This window comes from Ranitomeya imitator, chromosome 10, assembly GCF_032444005.1.
Source record: "Ranitomeya imitator isolate aRanImi1 chromosome 10, aRanImi1.pri, whole genome shotgun sequence".
NCBI lineage: Eukaryota > Metazoa > Chordata > Amphibia > Anura > Dendrobatidae > Ranitomeya > Ranitomeya imitator.
In genome coordinates, this window is record NC_091291.1 from 81,669,645 (window position 1) to 81,695,280 (window position 25,636).

Consider the following 25,636-nt stretch of genomic DNA (forward strand, 5'->3'; position numbering starts at 1 on the left):
GTTTTTAGAATGGTGTAACTTTTTGGCATTTTCTGTCATATAGGCCCCCAAAGTTACTTCAAATGTGAGGTGGTCCCTAAAAAAATGGTTTTGTAAATTTTGTTGGCAAAATGAGAAATCGCTGGTCAATTTATAACCCTTATAATGTCCTAACAGAAAAAGTTTAAGTTTCAAGAATAGTGCTGATAATATAAAGTAGACATGTGGGAAATGCTATTGATTAACAATTTTGTGTGATATAACTCTCTTGTTTAAAAGGCATAATAATTAAATGTTTGAAAATTGTGAAATATTCGCCAAATTCGTTTTTTCCACAAATAAGCACGTCATATTGAACAAATTTTACCATTATCATGAAGAACAATATATCATGAAAAAAAATCAATCTTAGAACCAGTGGGATCCACTGAAGTGTTCCGGAGTTATTACTTCATAAAGTGACAGTGATCAGAGTTATAAAATTTCCTGGTCATGAAGGTGAAAACGGGCTTGGGGGTGAAGGGGTTAAAGACGTTTTCGGAGACTTTTACGTTAAAGAAGCATTCACACAAAACGTCTTATTTGCTAAACCCGTAGTCTAGTGTAAATGCAACAATACACTCACCGATTGCTGTTTTCCCCCATTTCCATTATGGTCCTTTTCTGGGTCACTTGATGTCAATTTTGATTTGCTGAGGTTTATGAGTGAGCCAGAAGTCACTTTTAGGTCTCGTTCACACGCTTAGTATTTGGTCAGTATTTTACCTCAGTATTTGTAAGCCGAAGTCAGGAAAGGAACAATCAGAGAAAAAGTATAATAGAAACACGTCGCCACTTCTGTATTTATCACCCACTCCTGGGTTTGGCTTACACATACTGAGGTAAAATACTGACCAAATACAGAGTGTGGCCTAAACGTGACTTCTGGTTCATGCATAGAGCTCATATCTGAGTCGAAAAAAGAAGTCAACTGACCCAGAAGAGGACCAAAGGGGAAACCAGGGAAGACCGTAATCTGTGACTATATGAATCCAACTACACTATATACATATATGTACATGGCCAATCCTTAGGATGGGACATCAATATCATATGGGTGTGGGTCTAACATCCTGTACCCCAACCAGCAGCTGATTCTAGGGGCCGCAGCAATTGAACAAGTACTGGGGTCTCCAGGCACGACTCTTAAATTGGACTGAGCTGTAGAGAGCTGTGGTATCAGTTGCTGCTACCAAAATATGCACAGGGCTATGCCTACTTAACAATGATGGGTGTTTAGTGCTCACCAGAGTGTCATGGACCCTCAATCAGTTGATCTGTTGGGGCACCAGGCATAAGATCCTCACCCATCTGATATTAATGTCCTATCCTAAGAATAGGGCATCAATTTTTAAGACACTCCTTGAAATAATTTAGTAAGGGGGTCTCTACGTCTTGCAGAGGGTGTTGTTTTTGGTGAAGGCAGCTACTGTAGTGAGGTACAAAGGACTGCAAAAATGAAAAGCAACAATAGTATGTGAGGCAGTAGATCCAATCTGCCTAAATGAATGTGACCGGTAAAACTCTGGTGGGTTTACACGCTGGCGTCCTGGGCTAGACATAATTACTGTAAATATGGGATAATATAATATCGTCTACTGCAGCCTATAAAAACATAAAACGTTGCGAGGTAAGAACATCCAGACCTGTACCTGGTGAGTCAGATGTACAGAGGGTGAGTCAAACGTCAGGAGCCAATTAAATGTGTGCAAGGTGTTTAGTGTTGGATTGATCTCATAGTCTCCATTATGTATATGGGTGGACAGATGACGTAGGTAGCCCTCCCTACCCCTCCTTAATTTGAGAAATCACCTTGTTTTTGTATGTGGTGATCAGGCCATATTACATCAGGGGATCAGGGGTCTTTTAGAGTATTGCAATGATTGTAAAAACAATACGCCAACTAATATTCCTTCTGGAAGGGTTTGGATAATAAAGCAAATGCAGGTTAACTGTCCCCTATCTACAAAAAAAGGGTTCACCTTTCAAAGGGGTTGTGTTGGAATTTAAGCTGGAATGGTAAAGAATAAAAAATAACCAACGCTTAACTATTAAATCCTCCGATGCCAACTGGTCCTGCAGCAGTGACGTCTTGCCCATCAATCACATGACTGCTGCAGCCAATCATTAGCCTTAAAACCAGTTATCACCTATCCATTGACCATTGGGTTCTGTAGCCCCATGGAGCCAGAAGCCCCGTGAAGAATGAATAGAGCAGCAGCCGGGCATTCGACTAACAGGGATAAAAGTTTTGGGTTTGGGTTAAAAAGTACCTGTTCTGTCGATCGGTGTGGGTTCCACTGATCAACAAGGTATCACCTCTCACCTGACAATTTGCTTTTAACGAACAACCTCTTTAACTCCTTCAAGACCAGAGGTATTTTTATTTCTGCATTTTCGTTTTTTACTCTCCTTCTTCCTAGAGCCATAGGTTTTTTATTTGGCCATGTGAGAGCTTGTTTTTTTGTCAGACAAGTTATACTTTTGAGCGACACTATTGGTTTTAACATATCGTGTACTGAAAACGGGAAAAAATTCCAAGTGTGGTGAAAGTGCAATTCCATAGTTTTTTGGATTTTTACCATGTTCACTAAATGATGAAACTGACTTGCTATTATGATTCTCCAAGTCATTATGAGTTCATAGACACCAAACATGTCTAGGTTCTTTTTGATTTAAGTGGTGAAAAAAAATTCAAAGTTTTGTAAAAATAAATAAATAATCAATCATTTTCCGAGACCTGTAGCATCTCCATTTTTCGTGATTTCAGGTTAGGTGAGGGCTTATTTTGCGCGCTGAGCTGAAGTTTTTATTTATACAATTTTGGCGTAGATATAATCTTTTGATCACCCGTTATTGCATGTTATTGCAGTGTAGTGGCAACCAAAAAACGTAATTTTTCTCGTTATGCCGTTTAGCGATCAGGTTAATTCTTTTTTTATATTTTGAGAGATCGGGGGATTCTGAATGCGACGATACCAAATATGTGTAGATTTGATTTTTTTCTTTTATAGTTGTATTTTAAATGGGGGAGAAAAGGGGGGTAATTTGAACTTTTATATATTTTTTTTATATTTTTAAAAACTTTTTTTATAATTTATTTTTTTTACTTTTTGCATGCTTCAATATTCTCCATGGGAGATTAGACGCTGCAGTTGTCTGATTGCCTCTGCTACACACAAGCGATGTTCAGATCGCCTGTGTGGAGCAGAAATGCTCACTTGCTATGAGCACCGACTACAGGGCGACGCTCATAGCTATCAGGCTATGACAACCATAGGGGTCTGCTGGAGACCTCTGGTTGTCATGCCCACCCATTGGTGACCCATGATCATGTGACGTGATCACTGATGAGCGGGATTAGTACGCGCTTCCGAGCTAAATGCCACTGTTAGAAATTGACAGCGGCATTAAACTAGTTAACAGCCGCGGGTGGATCGCGATTCCACCTGCAGCTGTTGCGGGCACATGTCAGCTGTATAGATCAGCTATCATGTGCCTGAAAAGGTGCGGGCTTGACGCCAAAGCCCACACTAAAAGCGGGAAGTACGACATCGGTGTACTATTACTATTATTCTTCTCAAGCATCTTATCCACTGTAACTAAATTGTCATTCTTCCAAGTTAGTGGACACCTAACCCACCTTGATGTTGGCACAAAGCATACCTATTAAAGTATTGGTGGATTCTATATATTGCTATTTGATGTTATGTTCTCTACATGCTCTCACTGTGTATAGATTTTTCTTTTTGTTGAAGTTTGCCATACAACGTAGCGTCTGATGAAGGTCCATGTTTTCAGACGCCTCGTATTATTCCTTTACTTTTACCTCATTCAGCTTTTAGGCCGCTTTGTGAGGTAAACATTCAATGAATGCGGAGATTTAATGACTTTCTTTATTTCTCGACTTCCATACTTTCCATACAGAGATTGTAGCCTGTTGGGTGCGGCTGTGATTTTCTACTGAGATTAAATGTGTTGAGATATTGTATAATAGGAATTATGACATCTGTAAGTCAGCTGTGGTCGGTTCATTGCAATCCAGATTCCTAAACCCATAGAAACGAGCTCATGTTGACCTTGTGTCATAGCTGCTGAGGCTGAAGAACTTACAATCACAGTTGACTCCTATTGTGCACACATATGGCATTTCTAGCTAATCTCACATTCTATATAGTGTTAATATCATTACCTTAAGTAATCTATACTCACCAACATATAGAATGCATAATTCAAGACAGTTAGGACCCACCCAATTCCTGTGAATGCCCCCAAATAAGCCCTTATGGGAGTGGATTTGCTACTCCAGCCCTATTGTGATCAGGATTGTTCTTGGATTGTTCCAGTAAAATCAGGCCTGTTTGTGCGTATGATAAGCTCTTGTAGGCAGGACCCTCAATTCAATTATTAAATTGTCTAGACTTATTGGTTTCAGAGTAAACCAAATATTTCTCCTTCCTCCCCCTTCTCCCCTTTATCATGATAAGACTTTGTAGGGGTAGGTCCCAGGGTAGAAAAAAGTAAAAAGCCAGCTCACCAATAACCACCGCAGGTGCTCGGAACTCCGCTGCTGAGACACGAGAAGACTCCAGGAAAGAAAAAAAAGGTTGAGTTCCAGCTCTTTAAAACGAAACAATTTTAATGAAATCCAAAATGTAAAAATACATGCAAATGACTGTGCTCCCTCCGGTATATGCCCCAGAGACAAGAGAGGTATATGGCGACGCGTTTCGATCCGAAGATCTTTCTCAAAGCCATAGTTAATTGAAGATTGTGCTGCTCTATATACAGAGATCCTCCAATCAAACACCCATAATAAGTCACATGACATGTATAGGGTCCTGATAAAAACATTACAATAGAAACACAAAATACAATAAAATATTCACTCCTTACTTTAGTAATAGTGCAGCATGGTTTCAGTACGTCCCATGTGAATGACTAATGAATTTGTTGACATGAACTTTAGAGAACAAATGACATTGGTTATTTTGCAGGATCTGAATTCAGAATCAGTACCAGATGTAGATAAAGTGAATTTTTCTCAAACTTTTAACATCAAAAATCCTTATTATTATCCAGTCCAAAATAGGTCAGAGTGTATGGATCATTTCCAGGAAAGTATAGAGAGGGAACTCAGACAGTTATATAGTGAACACACAAATAAGGGTAATCAATATCAAAAAAACATACCCAGAAAACTTCAAATTGCCTTAAAAGAATTGAAAAGTATGACAGATCTCACTATAAAAATGTCAGACAAAGGAGGAGTAGTGGTAGTGTTAAATACATCAGATTACCAGAATAAAATGATCGAGCTACTATCTGACCAAGGTACATACGAAAAACTAAAATGCAATCCATCAAGTGAGATTATTAAACATAGGGATCAGATCATTAAAGAGGGAGAGAATTTGGGAGTACTGACTAAAAAACAAATAGATTACATTATGGTAGGGAATCCTACTCTTCCTATCATATATGGGGTACCCAAAATTCATAAAAAAGAGGGTATTCCCCCCATGAGACCAATAGTATCTGGAGTCGGATCATGTAATGAGAAACTTTGCCAGTGGGTTGATTCCCTCCTCCAACCTCTGGTGAAACGTACTCCAGGACACATCAAAGATTCTAAAGACGTCTTACGGATTATGAACAATATAATATGGCAGGCTGATCATTCATGGCTATGCTGTGATGTCATTTCCCTATACACATGTATTCCCCATGATGTGACACTAAAAGCAATAGAGTATCATTTAGACAAATTCAGTAATTACTCTATGGATTTAATTAATTTTTTGCTCATGGTAATTCAATTTCTGCTTACCAGCAATTTTTTTTCCTTTGATGGACAGTGGTATCTACAAAAAACGGGAGTGGCTATGGGGGCTAAATACTCACCCTCCCTAGCTAATCTGGTCATGTCATTCTGGGAGATGGAATATATCTTCTCAGTGGCTAATCCGCATATGGATCAGGTAAAGTGGTATGGCAGATACATAGATGATACCCTCATCATTTGGGAGGGTGATGTATCTGCCATACCACTTTTTGTGAACTATCTTAATGACAATCAATATAATATCAGGTTCACATACAAGTTTGATGGTAAAACCATTTTTTTTTTGGACTTGGAACTCAGTGGATGTAAAAATCAGAATATCACCACCAAAACCCATCATAAACCAGTTAGTGGAAATACTATCCTACATGCACATAGTAGCCACAGTAAACACACCATCAAAGCTATTCCAGTAGGAGAGTTTACTAGAGCGAAGAGAAACTGTACCCTGGAGGGGAACTTGAAAGGAGAATTTGGGCTAATGGAAAACAAATTAAAAAATCGCAAATACCCCAAATGGGCAATCAATCGAGCAAAAAAGATAGTGGAGGATAAAGATCGCCAAGATCTGATAACATCAATTAGGACTACAGATCGGGATATAGGGAGAAAGCCATATATATGCTTCCAATATAGCCCTCAATTTAATGAAATCAAAAGCATTATCTATAAATATTTGCCCATTCTCTATGAAGATCATCAATTACATGCCATATTAAAATCAGGTATCAATGTAGTATCTAGAAGGGCTCCAACTACAGGTAGCCATATATCTCCCAGTCTATTTCAATCCAACGAAGCAAAAAGTAAAAAAACATGGTTGGATTATCCAGGTTTTTTCAGATGTGGCACAAACATCTGCAGTTGCTGTAAACATGCTATCGTAGCTAAGGTATTTCAAAATGCGGAGGGTACGATAAATTTTAATATAAAGCAATATATAAATTGTAACTCCACCAATATAGTCTACAAAATCAATTGCACAGAGTGCGACATATCTTATGTAGGCTGCACAATGAGGAAACTAAAGACCCGTATCCGAGAACACCTGTATGATATTACCAGTATGCAGGGTGGAAATAGGAATATGTCGGCGGCTTCTAGACATTTTGTCACCGTTCATACACGCAGCACTGCAGGTTTTCAGATCCAAGGAATTGAACGAGTCACTATGCCTCTTCGGGGTGGAGACGCTAGGAGGCGTCTCCTCACACGGGAGGCGTTTTGGATATTTCACCTTAATACTAGGTCTCCAATGGGACTCAATAAACGTACTGAAACCATGCTGCACTATTACTAAAGTAGGAAGTGAATATTTTATTGTATTTTGTGTATCTATTGTAATGTTTTTATCAGGACCCTATACATGTCATGTGACTTATTATGGGTGTTTGATTGGAGGATCTCTGTATATAGAGCAGCACAATCTTCAATTAACTATGGCTTTGAGAAAGATCTTCGGATCGAAACGCGTCGCCATATACCTCTATTGCCTCTGGGGCATATACCGGAGGGAGCACAGTCATTTGCATGTATTTTTACATTTTGGATTTCATTAAAATTGTTTCGTTTTAAGGAGCTGGAACTCAACCTTTTTTTTCTTTCCTAGGTCCCAGGGTGCCAACCTCCGCAGTTAAGAAGGAAAAGTATAGCAACTTGGTAGGATCAGGCACATTCTACAACCTGCAGTAACCACCGATCCACCAAACCACTGAATGACCAGCTCTGCCCTCGCCTATTGTATCCTCACCCATCCCTTGTAGATTGTGAGCCCTCGCGGGCAGGGTCCTCTCTTCTCCTGTACCAGTTGTATCTTGTATTGTTTAAGATTACTGTACTTGTTTTTATTATGTATACTCATCCTCACATGTAAAGGGCCATGGAATAAATGGCGCTATAATAATAAATAATCTATATATATATATATATAATTGTCTAAGGGGTTCTCCCGTCTGTTTGTCTGTCTGCAACTTCCGTAATGAAAATCCCGCGTCGCTGATTGGTCGCGGCCGGCAGGCCGCAACCAATCAGCGACAGGCTTAGTCCGGCTGGGAATTGGCCCCTCCCTACTCTCCTCCAGTCAGTGCCCCCTCCCTACTCCCCTCCAGTCAGCGCCAGTGTGGCGCCCCATCCCGGGCCAACTTTTTACTATTGATGCTGCCTATGCAGCATCAATAGTAAAAAGATATAATGTTAAAAATAATAATAAAAAAAAAAAATTGTGCTATTCCCACCTTCCGCCGTCCACCGATGTGCATGATGCTGCAGCCAGCTTCCGTTCCCAGTAATGCATTGGGAAATTACCCAGATGACTTAGCGGTCTCGCGAGACCGCTAAGTCACCTGGGTGATTTCGCAATGCATCACTGGAAATGGAAGCTGATGGCAGCATCGCGCATTGGCACAGCTTCGTTTGATGCCGGAGGGTGAGTATGTAACTATTTTTTATTTTAATTTTTTTTTTAACAGGGATATGGTGCCTGTTGTGAATTCTGCTCTTGGGTTCCCTCCAGTGGTTGTAGGTGGGAATGCAGTTGTCTCTGAGTCACAGTCTTGGCCAGGTGTATCTGCTAATTGCTGTTCGGACTGGGATATTTAGGTGTGCAGGATCCTTTAGCCCTTGCCAGTTGTCAATGTTCCTTCGAAGTGTTGGATCACTTTCTGGCTTCTCCTGCCTGCTGCCAAATTCTGCAAAGATAAGTGTTTGGTTCTTTGTATCTGTGGCACACTGCTGTGTGCTGGTTTCAGTTTTATTCCTGCTCTGATTGTAGGATTCACTGGAGTTGCAGATTTACGCTCTTACATCTATTAGTTAGATGTAGGTAATTTTTGTTATTTCTGCAGTGGATGTTTTTGAAGGGTTTTACTGACCGCGCAAAACTCTGTCCTATTCTGTCCTATTTAGCTAGTGTGGCCTCCTGTGCTAAATTCTGTTTTCTGCCTGTGTGTGTTTTTTCCTCTCCGACTCACCGCCAATATTTGTGGGGGGCTGTCTATCCTTTGGGGTTCTGCTCTGAGGCAAGGTAGTATTCCTCTTTCCATCTTTAGGGGTAATTAGTCCTCCGGCTGTGACGAGGTGTCTAGGTGTGCTAGGTACACTCCACGGCTACTTCTAGTTGCGGTGTTAAGTTCAGGATTGCGGTCAGTACAGTGGCCACCATCTCCAGTGAAAGTTCTCATGCAGCTCCAAAGTCACCGGATCATAACAGGTGCCCACACTGCTATATACTACGTGGCCTGCGTTATATACTGCGTGGGCTATGCTATATATTACGTGGGCTGTGTTATATACTACGTGGCTGCCATACACTACGTGGCTGCTATATACTACGTGGCTCTGCTATATACTACGTGGATGTGCTATATACTATGTGGCTATCTGTGTTACGTGGGCTGTGCTATATACTACGTGGGCAGTGTTATATTCTGCGTGGGTAGTGTTATATACTGTGTCGCCTGTGCTATATATTACGTGGGCTATGCTATATATTATGTGGCTGCTATATACTATGTGGCTGTGCTATATACTTCGTGGCTGTGTTATATACTACGTGGCTGTCTGTGTTACGTGGGCTGTGTTATATACTATGTGGCTGCTATATACTATGTGGCTGTGCTATATACTACGTGGCAGTGCTATATACTATGTGGGCTGTGCTATATACTACGTGGCTGTTATATACTACATGGCTGTACTATATACTACGTGGCTGTGTTATATACTACGTGGCTGTGTTATATACTACGTGGCTGTGCTAAGCGTGACGTACATACATACATATTCTAGAATACCCGATGCGTTAGAATCGGGCCACCATCTAGTAGTAATACTAATAATTCCCTGGTTTCTATCCTTTATTTTTAAAAGGGTGATGGTGGTCCCTTGCTTTTGTGTTTTGTCACAATAATTTTGGCATTCCTAATTTATAAATAAAGGTTATAGTTTAATATACTAAAAAGTACAGAGGCTACTACCGTGATTTTTGCTCTATACCTGTACAGAAACAATTTCTGGAAACTGAATAATTTTGCATTGTAGGTCCAGGCATAATTGTTTAAATAGTACAAAGGATAATCATGATTGATTGGGGTCCTCTGTCATTTGTTAGGCCATCAACATCACATTGTTGCGTGTCTGTAACCCATCGATCAGCTGTTATAAACTCCGACAGTGTCAGTTGGAAACACTGAACAGAGCTGCTGTGCACGACTCTGCTCGATGTGTAGCTGCTGTGGCCGAGTCCTGTAGATCAGCTCGTATTCAGAGGAACAAAAAAGCTCCTGTATACCAAAAAATGTCTGGGCGTAGATCATGTCTCCTACCTAATAATAACCTTTTTCTCTATAGCTCTACGGATAGGTCATCAATACCATAAGACTGGAGAATTCCTCTCACAATAAGCATAATCTTACCAAGTACAGTGAGGTTGAGTTGACTCTCACGGTTTCCCGTTGGAAAAGTTGCAAATTCGCAGATGTACGCCCCCTCATCTTCTAACTGTAGCCGACTGATTTGGATGGTGCCATCACGGTGAGAGGGATTCTGGAAGACCACACGTTCTTTGTATGGAGAGAGGATAGAGACGCCCATGGAGGGGTTGAAAATAGCCACATTTTGCTTCGAGCCATTTGTTGATTTTTGCCATGTAACCTGAGTGATCTTTACGTTAGGTTGAGGATTGATTAAGCTACAGTGAAGTATGACATCCGTGCCAACATATCCCGATACTGTGTCATTTACTTGTACTATTTGCGAATGAACACCTAAAAAGAAGAGAGACAAAAAAAACATATTTCAGATTAATATGTCCAAAGTCTAGAACAAAATGCACAAAAGATAATGCAGTATATGGAGAGATGTATAAATGTGGCCCCTTGTGTCATAGTACATCACGAGAACCTGAGCCGACACATAATGGTATTCACATCCTGCACAGCAATGTTACCCAAAAGTTACCGAAAAACCATATCCTCCAGTGAAAATCAGATTGATTCCTTTAAAGGGGATGTCCAAGATTGGAAAAACATGGCTGCTTTCTTTGGGAACAGCCCCTATAACCATGTGTCCGACAGTGTCGAGTACTCAACCCATTGAACTGAATAGAGACAAGTTACAACTATGGTCAACAGTGACACTTTTTTTTTTTTTTTTTAAACAAATGTAGTCATGCTTTTTGCAGTCCTGGACAGCCCCTTTAATTATATGTGGATGAAAGGAGAGGTTGATCCAGCTTCCAAAATTTTTTGCACAAAAAAATTTATTTGAGAGAAGGTGCAAAAAAAATGTACAAAAATCAATAAAAAGTACCGAATAGCAACAACGCGCTTCAAACGCACATGGCGTTATTCGTGAGAGCTGCAATCTAACTGATCACAAAGACTAGTAATCCTCCAAATGACACACGTATAGAAAATCACATGATTAATTAAAAACATACGGTAATCATCAGGTGTGGGTAAAATACAGAAAGAACAATCCATTGGGTGAAACCACAAATGCAGAATAAAAAATATATGTAGAAGACACTGGTATGACGCAAGAAAAATGAATGAAACAAAAAAAAGAAACCACAAAAAACAGAAATAAAATAAATAAAAACAAAAAATGATGGAATAATGGAATGTTCAATAATGGAACATGAGTTACGGTTTATTAATTATATGTAGAATTTGAAATCAAATCATGTAAATAAATGCTTGGTTCTTTCTCATATCGCTGACAGGTCACCTATATAGAAAATGCGACACAGACACATCAGTATGGAATACAAGGTAGAATTTCATAATTGGTCACAGCCACAGTCCATAACATTGGCTGCCATGTTTAGTCCTAACAGATCCCTCACTAAAGTACTAGTCAGTGCTCCACAACCCTCCGGTTACAGCAATAACCTCAGGCCGCCGTGTGATTACCGGGTACCATATAGTATCACAATCATCCCTTCTGGATTCTGGAAATATAGTTTATGCACTGAAAAATGTATTTACCTGTTTACAATTATCAATTTTTAAGAACAAAAGAAAATGATGTTGCAGGCGGCACATGGCGGGAAGATATCCTTCAGTCTGCAACATGTGCCATTAACCTCTCTCACCTCTCCAAATCATAAAGCTAAGCCAATACTTAGACTGCATAGTGTTTTACCATGTAACATCGAAATAAAGCTCCTTGTTGTAAACTCTAGCTGGTCTACTAAAGGGAATATTTCACCAGGTTTCTGCTGTGTAATCTGAGAGCGCCGTGAGGTAGGGGCAGAGACTCTGATTATTTGTCACTGGTGATTCGTCACTTACTGGTCTATGTTTTGCAGCGTTTTATCAGCAGGAGATTATCACAAGAGGACAACTGACCTTGTGCATCCTAGTCCAACACTGATAAGCAGTGATCAATACACATTGTACAGAGAAAACTGCTAATGAGAGATTATAGACAGAGTCGCCACTGAGCTCTGCTAGATCAGCAGCAGGGAAAACTGTGATTATATCACAACTAAGTGGCACATCACTGGAATCAGGGTCTCTGTCCCTACAACATGCTGCTTTCAGATTACATTCCAAAATCTGCTGACAGATTCCCTTTAAATGAGAGCCGGCAAGCTTACCAGCTTCTCATCTTAAATCTGCCCTTTTTACAAATATAATTCTTGGCTGCCACACATCACGTCCCATTGAGAACTACTCAAAGTGGCGGTAAAATAGGACTTTCTGGAATCAGGAATGATTCTCCCATGGTTAAATGGAAAGCAGATCATGGCCAAATCCCTGCGACGTTAGTCCCATTAATACTAGTTCGGTGGATTGCCACTTTCATCCTCCTATCATAGATATAAAGATGGGCGCCATACTGCTGTACCCATATAAATTCATGGCAGTAACAGAGGCTGCCGTACTATCGTGCGCCGATGGTATCCAGCTGCAGTTTGCTCCCAGGTCTGCTCCTTCGCATTTGCTCGTCTCCAGGTGTAATAACCATTCTTCTTCTTCTCCCATTGATTCTGCACTATTGCTCCTGTACTCACCCAACGATTGCTGAATCCAATAAACTGAATATATGAGCTGTATCTTCGCTATGTTCCACAGAAATCCCTGATCCAATCAGTTGCCGGATTCCGCTCCTTCCACCCCCCTGTGTAATTCCACACTTCGCTAGCCTCTCCACCACAGCTATCCCTGCCTATGAAATATTAATTGCATAATTAAGCACATGTCCACACAAATAATAAATCCCTTTCATATTTCATGTACTTATGATTGCTGCTGTCCTCTCATTTGACTTGTGTGTGTTTCTCTATTTCCGTGACTCTTCACTCATTGCCAGTGGGATTATTTCAGTGGGACACCCTTTACAAATGCAGCTGTGGCTGGGACCCTCGTAGCAGCTTGGAAGAACCCACCCTAGTGGGAGGATACTAGGATATCATTTAATTGCTATCCTACATAAAACACCTGTCGTTCACATTCCCTGGTGATTCTGGCCAGATAACATGCACAGAAGTTGACACAAATGGGTTTGAATGGCTACTAAAGGGAACATCCTCACCTGTGACCTGTTTGCCTGTAATCAGTGTGTGTGCATAACAGCTGAGTGAGTTTCTGGGATCTAGACAGAGTCTTGCATCTTTTATCCAGCCACGATATTTCTGGATTGTGAGTCATGGGGACAGCAAAAGAATTGTCAACGGATCTACGGGAAAAGGTAGTTGGACTGTATAAAACAGGAAAGGGATACAAAACGATATCCAAGGAATTGTTATGCCAGTCAGCAGCGTTCAAAGTGTGAGTAACAAGTGGAAAATCAGGGGCTCTGTAAAAACAAAACCATCGTCCGGTAGACTAACAAAAATGTCGTCCACAACTGCCAGGAAAATCGTCCGGGATGCAAAGAAAAACCCACAAATAACATCAGCTGAAATACAGGACTCTCTGAATACTAGCGGCGTGGCTGTTTCAAGATGCACAATAAGGAGGCACCTGAAGAAAAATGGGTTGCATGGTCGACTCGCCAGAAGAAAGCCATTACTGCACAAATGCCACAAAGTATCTTGCCTACAATATGAAAAACAGCACAGAGACAAGCCTCAAAACTTCTGGCATTTGGAGTCATGAGACCAAAATTGAACTTTTTGGCCACAACCATAAATGTTACATTTGGAGAGAGGTTAACAAGGCCTATGATGAAGTGAACACCATTCCTACTGTAAAGCACGGAGGTGGATCGCTGATGTTTTGGGGATGTGTGAGCTACAAAGGAACAGAAAATGTGGTCAAAGTTGAAGAAAAGATGAATGCAGCACGTTATCAGCAAATACTGGAGGCAAATTTGCACTCATCAGCCTGGAAGCTGCGCATGGGACGTACTTGTACGTTCCAACATGACAACGATCCAAAACACAAGGCCAAGACGACCTCTCATTGGCTACAGCAGAACAAAGTGAAAGTTCTGGAGTGGCCATCTCAGTCTCCTGACCTCAATATCATTGAGCCACTCTGGGGAGATCTCAAGCGCGCAGTTCATGCTAGATAGCCCAGGAATTTACAGGAACTGGAGGCTTAATGCCAAGAAGAGTGGGCAGCTTTACCATCTGAGAAAATAAAGAACCTCATCCACAACTACCACAAAAGACTTCAAGCGCTCATTGATGTTAGAGGGGACAATACACGGTATTAAGAAATGGGGTATGTGAACTGTTGATCAGGGTCATTTGGATGTTTTGGGTTGTCATTATGATTTATAAAGAGAAAACACAGTAGTTTGACAATAAATTACTTCACCCAACCACTAACCATTAGAGGAGAAAAAGTTTTGGTGCTATCATTCATATTCTCTGAAAAAAGGCCAAGAAAGCAAAAATTCTGCCAGGGTATGTAAATTTTTGAGCACAACTGTACATCCATCCATGTATGTAGTGCCATATCCAAACATCCATCTTGTCCTATTCTTTTATCTGTCCTTGCTGCAAATGTAACTGTGTTCCCCATTTTCTCTACTGGTGATGTCTGGATGTCATTTACCAGATGAGGCCATGTGCACATGTTAAGCGATAAGTAATTGGTGCAGACATTTCTGACCTATTTCTGCATCTCTTGGCAGGAAAAAGCAATGTAAAATACACAAGTTTTTGACGCTTTTTTTACATGTTGCGGTTTTCCTCGCTCATTAGTATCTGGAACAAAGGCACTGAATGGATTGACATGCTGCAGGCTTAAATCTGCATGTCGCAAATAAGCAATGTGTGCTTGAGACTTGACGATTTTCATTCACTTTCAGTTGGCATCAGGAAACTTCAGGCTTTGTGACAAAACTGAGCAGAAAAAATGCAGCAAGATCGCAATGTGTGCACACAGTCTTAGCGTTTTTTAATTACAATATTAACTATTGGCACTAAATGGTTCTGTTGCTGCAAGGCCCAGTGTGCGGCAAAAGTCATATGGCTGGCAGACGGACAACTTGCTTAGAAGAGAAAACTAGGCTTTAAGCATGGAGCATCTCCAGAAGAAGAGGCCTCGCAGAGGAGGAGCCTCAAGGGAGACTTATAAAGATGCTTTAGTTTTATAGGAAGATGCTTTGGTTTTATAGGCACATGCTAGGCTCCAACTCAGCCCTGAGAGATTCAGTTGAAGAGATGAGAGATTAAAGGGGTTTTCCTGAACGCATAGATTATTAAAGCATTGCAAAGACTATAATAAGAAACGGAGTGGTGATGTGACCTCCAAATCTTTACTTTTTGCAACTCTGCAGTGAGCTTTGAATGGTGATGTCAGGTAGGGCAAGTTGTCAGTGACTGGAGATGTGCATGGGGAGCAGGGAGAGCACTAGAGGCCATTGCAGGCTCCACACAGAACAAATAATATTATCAGCTTATGACTTCATCCAGAGGGAATGGAGCTGTGCTTCCATAGCCCTAGGCTACTAGGAGACAGCTAATGTCAGCACGTACAACATTGAATGCAGACAAGTGTCAGAATAGCATATACTAATTAAAGTGGAAAAAATGTTAGGAAGGAGAAACTGTGCACAGCAATTTATCCATCTTGAGACTGTAAAAAAGTCTCAGGATGGCACTTTGTAGGTGGACTTGGTGAGCACAGGGGGTAGAAGTGGGCTGGGCTAGTCCATGCAGCAGTCCTGCCATGTAATGCCTGCAGAAGGATTTGTCAGTTTCAGTGTGGGCCAGAAAGTGCTACATGCTTCTGTTTGTGCGAGCGTTGCGGTGTTGAAGCTATGTGCCAAAGTCCTTTTAGAAAATTGTTAGACGAAAAAGCCTGAGCACCAGAAAGTGCAAGGTATAGTTAAACTGTGTTCCTGGAGTATCTGTTGTTGGCCTGTGTTAGGCTTGTGTATTGTGAGAGTTGGTAACCAGTGGCCAGAGTGGGTTTACCAGGGTATACGGTCAGTATTCGGCAGCACTTTGGACGCAGCACATGTCCACTGGGCCCAAAGTGCAGCCGGCTTTTGAACGCAGGCGATTCTGCATGTATTCATTGAACCATGCAGAATCACTGTGTACCATACATTACGGGTGATATTTATCTTGCGGAGACTGAGCATTTCCGCAAGATAAATAGACATGCTGCGGTCTGGAGAAACGCGTCGCATGTCCGTCTCCAACGGTGATTCTTGAAATCCCATACACTGTACTGTAGCATCTGGCCGCTGCGGGTTTGACCCTGCGGATGTACATAGCGTCCAACCCGCAGAGTTTACTGACTGTTGGAACATACCCCTAGAGTTCTGTAGGGATCTGCAGGACTGTAATTGCCTTTGTAGCACCACATAAGACCTAGATATTGTCACACTGTATCAGATGGTAAGTGGACTGTGACCACTGTCATAGTAGTATGAGCTGAGAATACTATTGCCCTGGGAGAGATCAGCTTTGCGAGGTGTTTAAGGGCTGTGCAATATATGAAGCCCTATGGAAAGTCATCATTGAGTTAGTCTTGCAACTAAGCCATAGTGAGCATGGAGAGGCCGATCTGCGAGAGGCTAGGAGCAACTGTGACTAACAGTACACAGGCATGGCTGATTACCATGCAGACCTACAACTGCCTTGTTTTTAAAAGGGGATTTATGGACTGAGAAAAAAAGCCTTCAGTCATTCTATTGTGATAGCGTGGTATGCAAACGTTGTCATGATTCACCGTGAAAATGGCCGCTCACGAGACCGCACATGTATACGATTTGCATTCTTACAGTCACATGCTGACTAGTTATTCTTGTGCTTCTCAGAATATAACATTGAGACAAGTAGGAGAGAGTCTAGATGGCAAGTGACGGCAAATATTATACATGTGATCATGTGACCATCCACTCACACTGGGAATCCAGGGGAGTTGTGGCAGTGTGTAGTGTGACATTGCTGCTATCGTGTGGCTGTTGCTGCAGGTCGAAAAGTGAGCAGTTCATAAAGACGCAGGGACATTTTAACAATAAGGACAATTGTTGTGAATTCTGTTATCGAACTCCCTCCTGTGGTCATGAATGGTACTTCGGCGAGTTCTGTCCATGGACTCCCTCTGGTGGCTGTGAGTGGAGCTGCTGCTTCTGAGGTTCCTTCCACAGGTGACGTAGTTTATTCTTTGGCTGGCTGTTCTATTTAACTCCATTCAGATCGTTACTCCATGCCAGCTGTCAATGTTCTTGTACTGGTTCAGTTCGCTCTTGGATCTTTCTGGTGACCTGTCTACTCCAGCAGAAGCTAAGTCCCTGCTAGTTATTTATTTGTTCATTGTTTCCTTGTCCAGCTGGCTATCATGATCTTGCTAGCTTGCTATCTTGCTATCCTGCTAGCTGGAAGCTCTGGGATGCAGAGTGGCACCTCTGCACCGTGAGTCGGTGCGGAGGTCTTTTTGCACACTCTGCGTGGTCTTTTTGTAGGGTTTTGTGCTGACCGCAAAGATACCTTTCCTATCCTCAGTCTGTTTAGTAAGTCTGGCCTCCTTTGCTGAAACCTGTTTCATTTCTGTGTTTGTGACTTTCATCTTATCTCACAGTCATTATATGTGGGGGGCTGCCTTTTCCTTTGGGGAATTTCTCTGAGGCAAGGTAGGCTTTATTTTCTATCTTTAGGGCTAGTTAGCTCTTAGGCTGTGAAGAGGCGTCTAGGTCGTGTTAGGTACGCTCCATGGCTATTTCTAGGTGTGTGATAGGATTAGGGGTTGCGGTCGGCAGAGCTCCCACTTCCCAGAGCTTGTCCTGTGTGAGTTTAACCATCAGGTCGTTCCGGGTGCTCCTAACCACCAGGTCCATAACAGACAATGACTGTAGTGTGTGATCGTACGCCTGCTCTGCCCTGAAAGGTGATGGCCGTATTTCTTATCGGTCAAACCTGGTGACAGGTTCACTTTAATCAATTCAATAACGGCTGCATTTTATACATCTATCAATTGGTGGAAGAAACAGATTTATCCAATAGGAAAATTTGGAAATTGAGAAAAGCAGTGTACTGCATCTGATATTTTCTGGGGCGTGCTCTTTTTCCCCTCTGGATAACACATCATGCTTATGACTGGTCAGCTTCATGCAGGGGAAAAAGTCAGCTCCCCCGTAGACATATCTCTGTTAACATCCCCTTTGTTGAAGGATAAATTAGAATGTGAATTCCACAATGGAGATGATATATAAAAAAAAATGATATGACCAGTTTGACAGGCTCAAACTGGTAAAGTGTCCGCTTTAAGATGTGACTTGATACCAATTGTTTCGTCTTCACCTACGTTAAAGAAGTTGTCCACTACAATAAATGTTTTTTTTTTTCATAAATCTTGCTTTCATGTGCCACTGAAAACATCCACTTTGTTTATTTGAGCAATATTACCTTTCATCATGCTGTAGCAGCACATCTTCAGTGCTGAATCCAACTCTCATGGGGTTTATCGACAACTTCCTTTCTCCTGACTTATTGTGTTGTAATACTGCAATGCATCATGGAACTTGTACTGGCCACTAAGCCCGACCTACCACACCCACTGCAAAACACACCCAAACCCCTCCCTCATCTCTCTTCAAAAAGATTTGTGATGTCATTTCTGTCCAACCTCCTCTTTTACATTTGTCCAACCCACACTCCATTACACACAGATAGATAGATATGTATCTATATATCTATGTCTATTTACATAGATATGTCCATATCCATGTTTCTAAACCCCTGGAGCTTTTTTCATTTATCGCTCTCCTTCTTTACAGAGCCATAAATTTTCCGCCAATATGGCCATGTGAGGGCTTCTCTTCTGCGGGACAAGTTCTACTTTGGACGACACCATTGGTTTTACCATGTCGTGTAACAGAAAATGTGAAAAAAATTCAAAGTGTGATGAAATTGCAAAAAAAAAATGCAATCGCACACTTGTTTTTTGCTTGCCTTTTTGCTAGGTTCACTAAATGCTAAGGCTGTGTGCACACGTTGCGGATTTGATTGCAGATCCACAGGGTTTTTTGCCGCACAGAATTGCATCAAATCCACAGTGTAGTGCACAACCAATGTAAGTCTATGAGAGCCGCAGACTTATTGTGCACATGCTGCGGAAAAGGCTGCACCGAAACACAGCTTTTTTTTCTGCAGCATGTCACTTCTTTTGTGCTGAACTGCAGCGTTTCTGCACCCTTAGGCTGCTGTCACACGCTCAGTATTTGGTCAGTATTTTACATCAGTATTTGTAAGCCAAAACCAGGAGTGGGTGATAAATACAGAAGTGGTGCATATGTTTCTATTATACTTTTCTTCTATTTATTCCACTCCTGGTCTACAAATACTGAGGTAAAATACTGACCAAATACTGCTAGTGTGACGGCAGCCTTAGACTTTCATTGAGTCGGGCACATCTGCAGCAAAACCGTAGATGTAAAAAAGATCTGCAGTTTTGCTGCAGATGTGGGTCCGAGAAACGCTGCAGTTCGGGAGGAGGGAAGTGTGTGGTGGATGACTGTGTGCGTGTATGTGTGTGCGGGCGGGGTCTGCGGGCTGTTCGGATGTGAGCGGGACTGTTCGGGTGTGTGCGGGTGGTGTCTGCGGGCTGTTCGGATGTGGGCGGGGCTGTCTGGGTGTGTGCGGGACTGTTCGGATGTGTGCGGGGCTGTGTGGGGGGTCTTTTTGGGTGAGTGTACAGGCATCATCTGATGGGACTACAAGTACACAGCATCCAATCTGCAGCTAATTCGGATGTAATCCGGACAGTGGACACGCACCCTACACAATCCATACATCTATCAATAGATATATCTATCCAGATATATCTATAGATAGATATATGCATCTATAGATCTATCTATATGCAGATCTGTCTATCCATTTCATCTATCATCTGTCTATCTGTGTGCAATTGAGTGTGGGTTGGACAAATGTAAAAGAGGAGGTTGGACAATAATGACATCACAAATCTTTTTTTGTTCAATAATACATCTTTATTTAGCTTTTAAAAACGCATACAAAAACGCACAAAAACCGCGCAAAAACCACATAAAAAAAGATAAAAAATGCATCAAAAACGTGCAAAAAATGCACCAAAAACGGCACCAAAAATGCATCAAAACCGCACCAAATACTTCATCAAAACTGCACCAAAAAAACATCAAAACTGCATCAAAAAATGCATCAAAACTGCACCAAAAAAACATCAAAACTGCATCAAAAAATGCATCAAAACTGCACCAAAAACTGCATCAAAGCCGCACCAAAAACTGCATCAAAACTGAATGAAAACCGCAGCAAAAACTGCATCACAACTGCATCAAAAACTGCATCAAAACCGCAGCAAATACTTCATGAGGGTATGTGCACGCGTTGCGGATTTCCTGCAGATCTGCAGCTTTTTTTTCCGCGCAGCAACGCTGCAGATCTGCAAGTGATTTACAGCACAATGTAAATCAATGATAAAAAAAAAAATCTGCATGGAAAACGCAGCAGATTCAAAAAAGGACCACGTCACTTCTTTTGTGCAGATCTGCTGCGTTTCTGCACCCATTCCATAATAGAAATCTGCAGGGGTAAAAAAGAAGAAATCTGCACAAAAATCTGTAACGTGTGCACATACCAAAAAAAGGTGCAGATTCTGACCTGTGTTTTCTGTCAAGAAATGCAAAATCTGCACAAAAAATTCCACAGTCAAATCTGCAACGTGTGCATATAGCCTAAGGCTGTGTGCACACGATGCCGATTTAGTGCAGATTTAGTGCAGATCTGCAGCATTTTTTTCCACGCAGAAATGCTGCAGATCTGCACTGTGATTTACAGTACAATGTAAATCAATGTGAAAAAAAAGCGGTGCACATGGTGTAGAAAAACCCGCGTAGAAACGCTGCGGATTTCAAAGAAGTTCATGTCACTTCTTTTGTGCAGATCTGCAGCATTTCTGCACCCCTCCATTAATAGAAATCCGCAGTGGTAAAAACTACAGAAAATCCGCAGAAAATCCGCACTAAAACTGCATAAAAACCGCGGCAAATCCGCAGCTGCAGATTCTGCCAGGAGATGCGAATTTTGTGCAGAAAATTCTGCACCCCTTTTCTTACGTGTGCACATAGCCTTAAAAACACATTAAAACCGCACCAAATACTGCATCAAAACCGCACCAAAAACGCATCAAAACTGCATCAAAACTTCACCAAAAACTGCATAAAAAAAGCATCAAAAACTTGAATCAAAACCACGCAAAAAACCACACCAAATACTGCAGCAAAAACTGAATCAAAACCGTGCAAAAAACGCACCAAAAACCGCACCAAGAACTGCATCAAAACCGCACCAAAAAACGCATCAAAACCATGCAAAAACCATGAAAAAAAAAAGAAAAAAAATGCATCAAAAACGCAGCTGCGTTTTCTGCATGGAGATGCAGATTTTGTGCAGAGAATTCTGCACCCAAATCTGCAACGTGTGCACACAGCAGAAAACTGACCTACCATTATGATTCTCCAGGTCATTACGAGTTCATAGACACCAAACACATCTAGGTTATTTTTTATCTAAGTGGTGAAAAAAAATTCCAAACTTTGCTAAAAAGAAATAAAATAATTGCGCCATTTTTAGATACCCGTAGCGTCTATATTTTCTGAGATATATGGGTCAGTTGAGGGCTAATTTTTTGCGTGCCGAGCTGACGTTTTTAATGATACCACTTTTGTGCAGATACGTTCTTTTTATCGCCCGTTATTGCATTTTAAAGGTAACCTGTCACCCCCAAAATCGATGGTAAGGTAAGCTCACCGTCTTCAGGGGCTTATGTACAGCATTCTGTAATGCTGTAGATAAGCCGCCGATGTTACCTGAAAAGAGGAGAAAAAGAGGTTAGATTATACTCACCAAGGGGCGGTCCTGCTCCGATGGGTGTCTCAGGTCCGGAACAGCTCCTCCCATCTTCATTCCATGACGTCCTCTTCTGGTCTTCACGCCGCGGCTCCAGCGCACGCGTACTTTATCTGCCCTGTTGAGGGCAGAGCAAAGTACTGCAGTGCGCAGGCGCCGGGAAGGTCAGAGAGGCGTGAAGACCAGAAGAGGACGTCATGGAATGAAGATAGGAGGCGCCGGAGCCGACCTGAGACACCCATCGGACCAGACCGCAGCGGGACCGCCCCTGGGTGAGTATAATCTAACCTCCTTTTCTCCTTTCAGGTTACATCGGGGGCTTATGTACAGCATTACAGAATGCTGTAGATAAGCCCCTAATGACGTTGAGCTTACCTCACCATCGATTTTGGGGGTGACAGGTTCCCTTTAATGCAATGTCACGGCGACCAAAAAAACATAATTTTGGCTTTTGATTTTTTTTCTCGCTACACCATTTAGCGATCATGTAATTTGTTTTTGTTGTATTGAAAACAGCTGACATGTTGCAGCTTTGAAGTGGGTTCACTGCCGGAGCCCACCTCAAAGCGGGGGATACTGCCAGCTGACGTACAATTCCATCAGCTGGCAGAACGGGGCTAATGAACAATAGGTTTCAGTTAAAAAAAAACAAAAAATAAAATGGCGTGGGATCCCGCGCAATTTTCTGCACTAGAGGGGGAAAGCCGACGGCCGAGGGCCAATATTTGTAGCCTGGGAAAGGGGTAATACCCATGGCCCCTCCGAGGCTATGAATATCAGCCCACAGCTGTCTGCGTAGCCTTTACTAGCTATTAAAATAGGGGGACCCCTCCAAAAAAAATGACGTGGGGTCACCCTATATTTTATAGCCAGAAAGGCTACGCAGACAGTGGCGAGCTGATATTCATAGCCTAGAGAGGGGACAAGGATATTGGCCCCCTCGGCTACAAATACCAGCCTCCAGCCACCCCAGAAATGGCACATCTGTGAGATTCCATTCCATTCCGGCACTTAGCCCCTCTCTTCCCACTCCCGAGTAGCGGTGGGATATGGGGTAATAAGGGGTTAATGTCACCTAGCTATTGTAAGGTGACATTAAGCCGTGTTAATAATGGAGAGGCGTCAATATGACGCCTATCCATTATTAATCTTATAGTAGTGAAGAGTTAAAAAAAAAAAAAGCAACAGCCAGAAAAAAGTATTTTATTATTCTTAATTTAACCATACTTACCATACTTCAGCACTTGCAAAAAACGTAAAATAATAAACTGTATACTCACTTTCCGCCGTAGTCCAATTAATAACGAGTGTCCCACGACGATCTCCCCTATAGAACAGTGACATCGGGTGATGTCACTGCTCTACAGACCTCCAGTGACACACTGACAGGAGACAATGGCTCCTCCAGTGCATCACTGAGAGGTTACTATAGTTCACTGGTCTCACTTTAAGGTATTTGCTGCGTGGGAACTTTCTCACACAGCAATGCCAAAAGTGAGACTAGGGACTATTTTCTCACAGGGGCGTAGGAATACATTGTGGAGAATACATTGTTGAAGGATACCTTCCATCATTGTATTCCTGGAGCCCCTGGAGAGTGGTCACATCAGCTGATGCTGCTGCTCTCCATGGGAGATCGTCGTGGGGCACTCGTTTTAATTGGATATCTGCGGATCAGGGAGTATAGTGTTTGTTTATTATTTTAATATTTTTTACAGGTGAAACTGGCTTCGGGGATCAAGGTGACAAGTGATGGTGAGAATGTACTCTATGTTATATGTACTGTATGTCTATATGTACTGTATGTTTTATGTATGTACTGTATGTGGCATGTTGCATGTCGTATGTTGCATGTCGCATGTTGCATGTCACGTCGCATGGTGCATGTCGCATGTTGTCACATGTCGCATGTCATCATCACATGTTGTATGTCACATGTTTTCACATGTTGCATGTAGCATTCTGCATGTTGCATGTTGTCAAATGTTGCATGCTGCATGTCGCATGGTGCATATTGTCGTATGTCGTATGTTGCATGTCGCTTATTGTCACATGTCGCATGCTACATGTCACATGTTGTATGTCTGTATGTATACGTGTTTGTTTTTGCTTTTTTACATTCAAAACATTAGCCGGATGATGGGACTACTACTGTCCCATCATTGGCTAATGTGTCAATCACTGTCACTGTAGCAGGCAGAGCCCGATGGGACTTGTAGTCCCATCGGACGATGCCTGCAAACAGAGACACACACACACCAATGACCACCCCCCCGCAGCATGGCCAGCGGACCCACCGCACACGCACGCAGATCCCCGGCGCCCGCACATGCCGGCGCCAGCATGCAGACCCCCGGCGCCCGCACATCCCGGCGCCAGCATGCAGACCCCGGCGCCCGCACATCCTGTCACTAGCACGCAGACCCCTGGCGCCCGCACATCCCGGTGCCGCCACGCAGACCCCCGCCTCCCCCCATCCAAGCCCTGCTCGCAGCCCCCAGCGCCGCCCAGAGCCCAGTCACTCTTGATGAGTGACCGCTGTCTGTGGAGGCTGGTAATGCCTGCTCATGACGTCACGGTGGCTCGGAAATTAGCGACGGCTGCAGCCTGTGGGTCACGTGACCCGGACTCAGCCGCCAGCATAGCGCCGCTCACAGGCGAAAACGGCAATGGAAGGTATTTACACAATTCATTAGGGGCCCTAGGGGGATACATTGGGAGGTTAATTGAAAGTAATGGACAACCCCTTTAAAGTCTGCCCTCATTCACATGGCAGCATAAACGACCTGTACTCTATATCCCAAAAAATAAAGTGAGTCTGAAGAGAGGTTCTCTTGGGATCAGATCTCACTTTTAGCACATAGTACATGTCTCTCACACGGACCCTTGATGTGGCCATGTGAATGAAGTCTTAAAGAAATAATAACTGGGCACAAACTAGCCACAAAATGCAATAAGTACCGCAATGTAATGTAAAATGTGCAATACCACTGCTCGTTGATTATAAAGACAAATATCTACAAACGCTGATAGGATGTAGTACTGTCCGCAGAATACAGGCACGAGTCCGATGGTAATATAGTCGATTGATTACAAAGTAACTCTACAGAAGGTTACTGGTACGAGTAGACACTTATTTCAGATTCACCATACACCCCTCCTAGTTAAGCAATGCTAATTCAACCTAACACAAGTAAGTGAAAAATCACAGAGCGAAAAAAATCTCTACATAAATTCCACAACAAATCACTAAGCGAAGGCGCGGCAACTCTCACGTTATATTTAATTAAAAGGTAGTAAAGCGTGAGAGCCCTTGACAAAGCAACTCTCAATAACTAATTATATGCAAAGAATAGAAGTCCCAAATCAGAACCCTTTGTAGGTGCGCGATAGTAGAAATAGTATGAATTACTATTATTGATGTTATTAATGTATAAATATATACATTATTACTATAAATCCCGAAATAA

General features: G+C 42.2%; 1 protein-coding gene across 1 annotated transcript in view; it reads right to left on the bottom strand.

Annotated features, from left to right (window-relative positions):
* NECTIN1 (nectin cell adhesion molecule 1) overlaps positions 1 to 25,636 on the bottom strand; it is a 160,947-nt gene that overhangs the window by 37,822 nt on the left and 97,489 nt on the right. Inside the window, exon 2 of the mRNA XM_069741744.1 lies at positions 10,276 to 10,626. Coding sequence (XP_069597845.1) covers positions 10,276 to 10,626 — 351 coding nt within the window. The remainder of the gene's footprint in view (positions 1 to 10,275; positions 10,627 to 25,636) is intronic.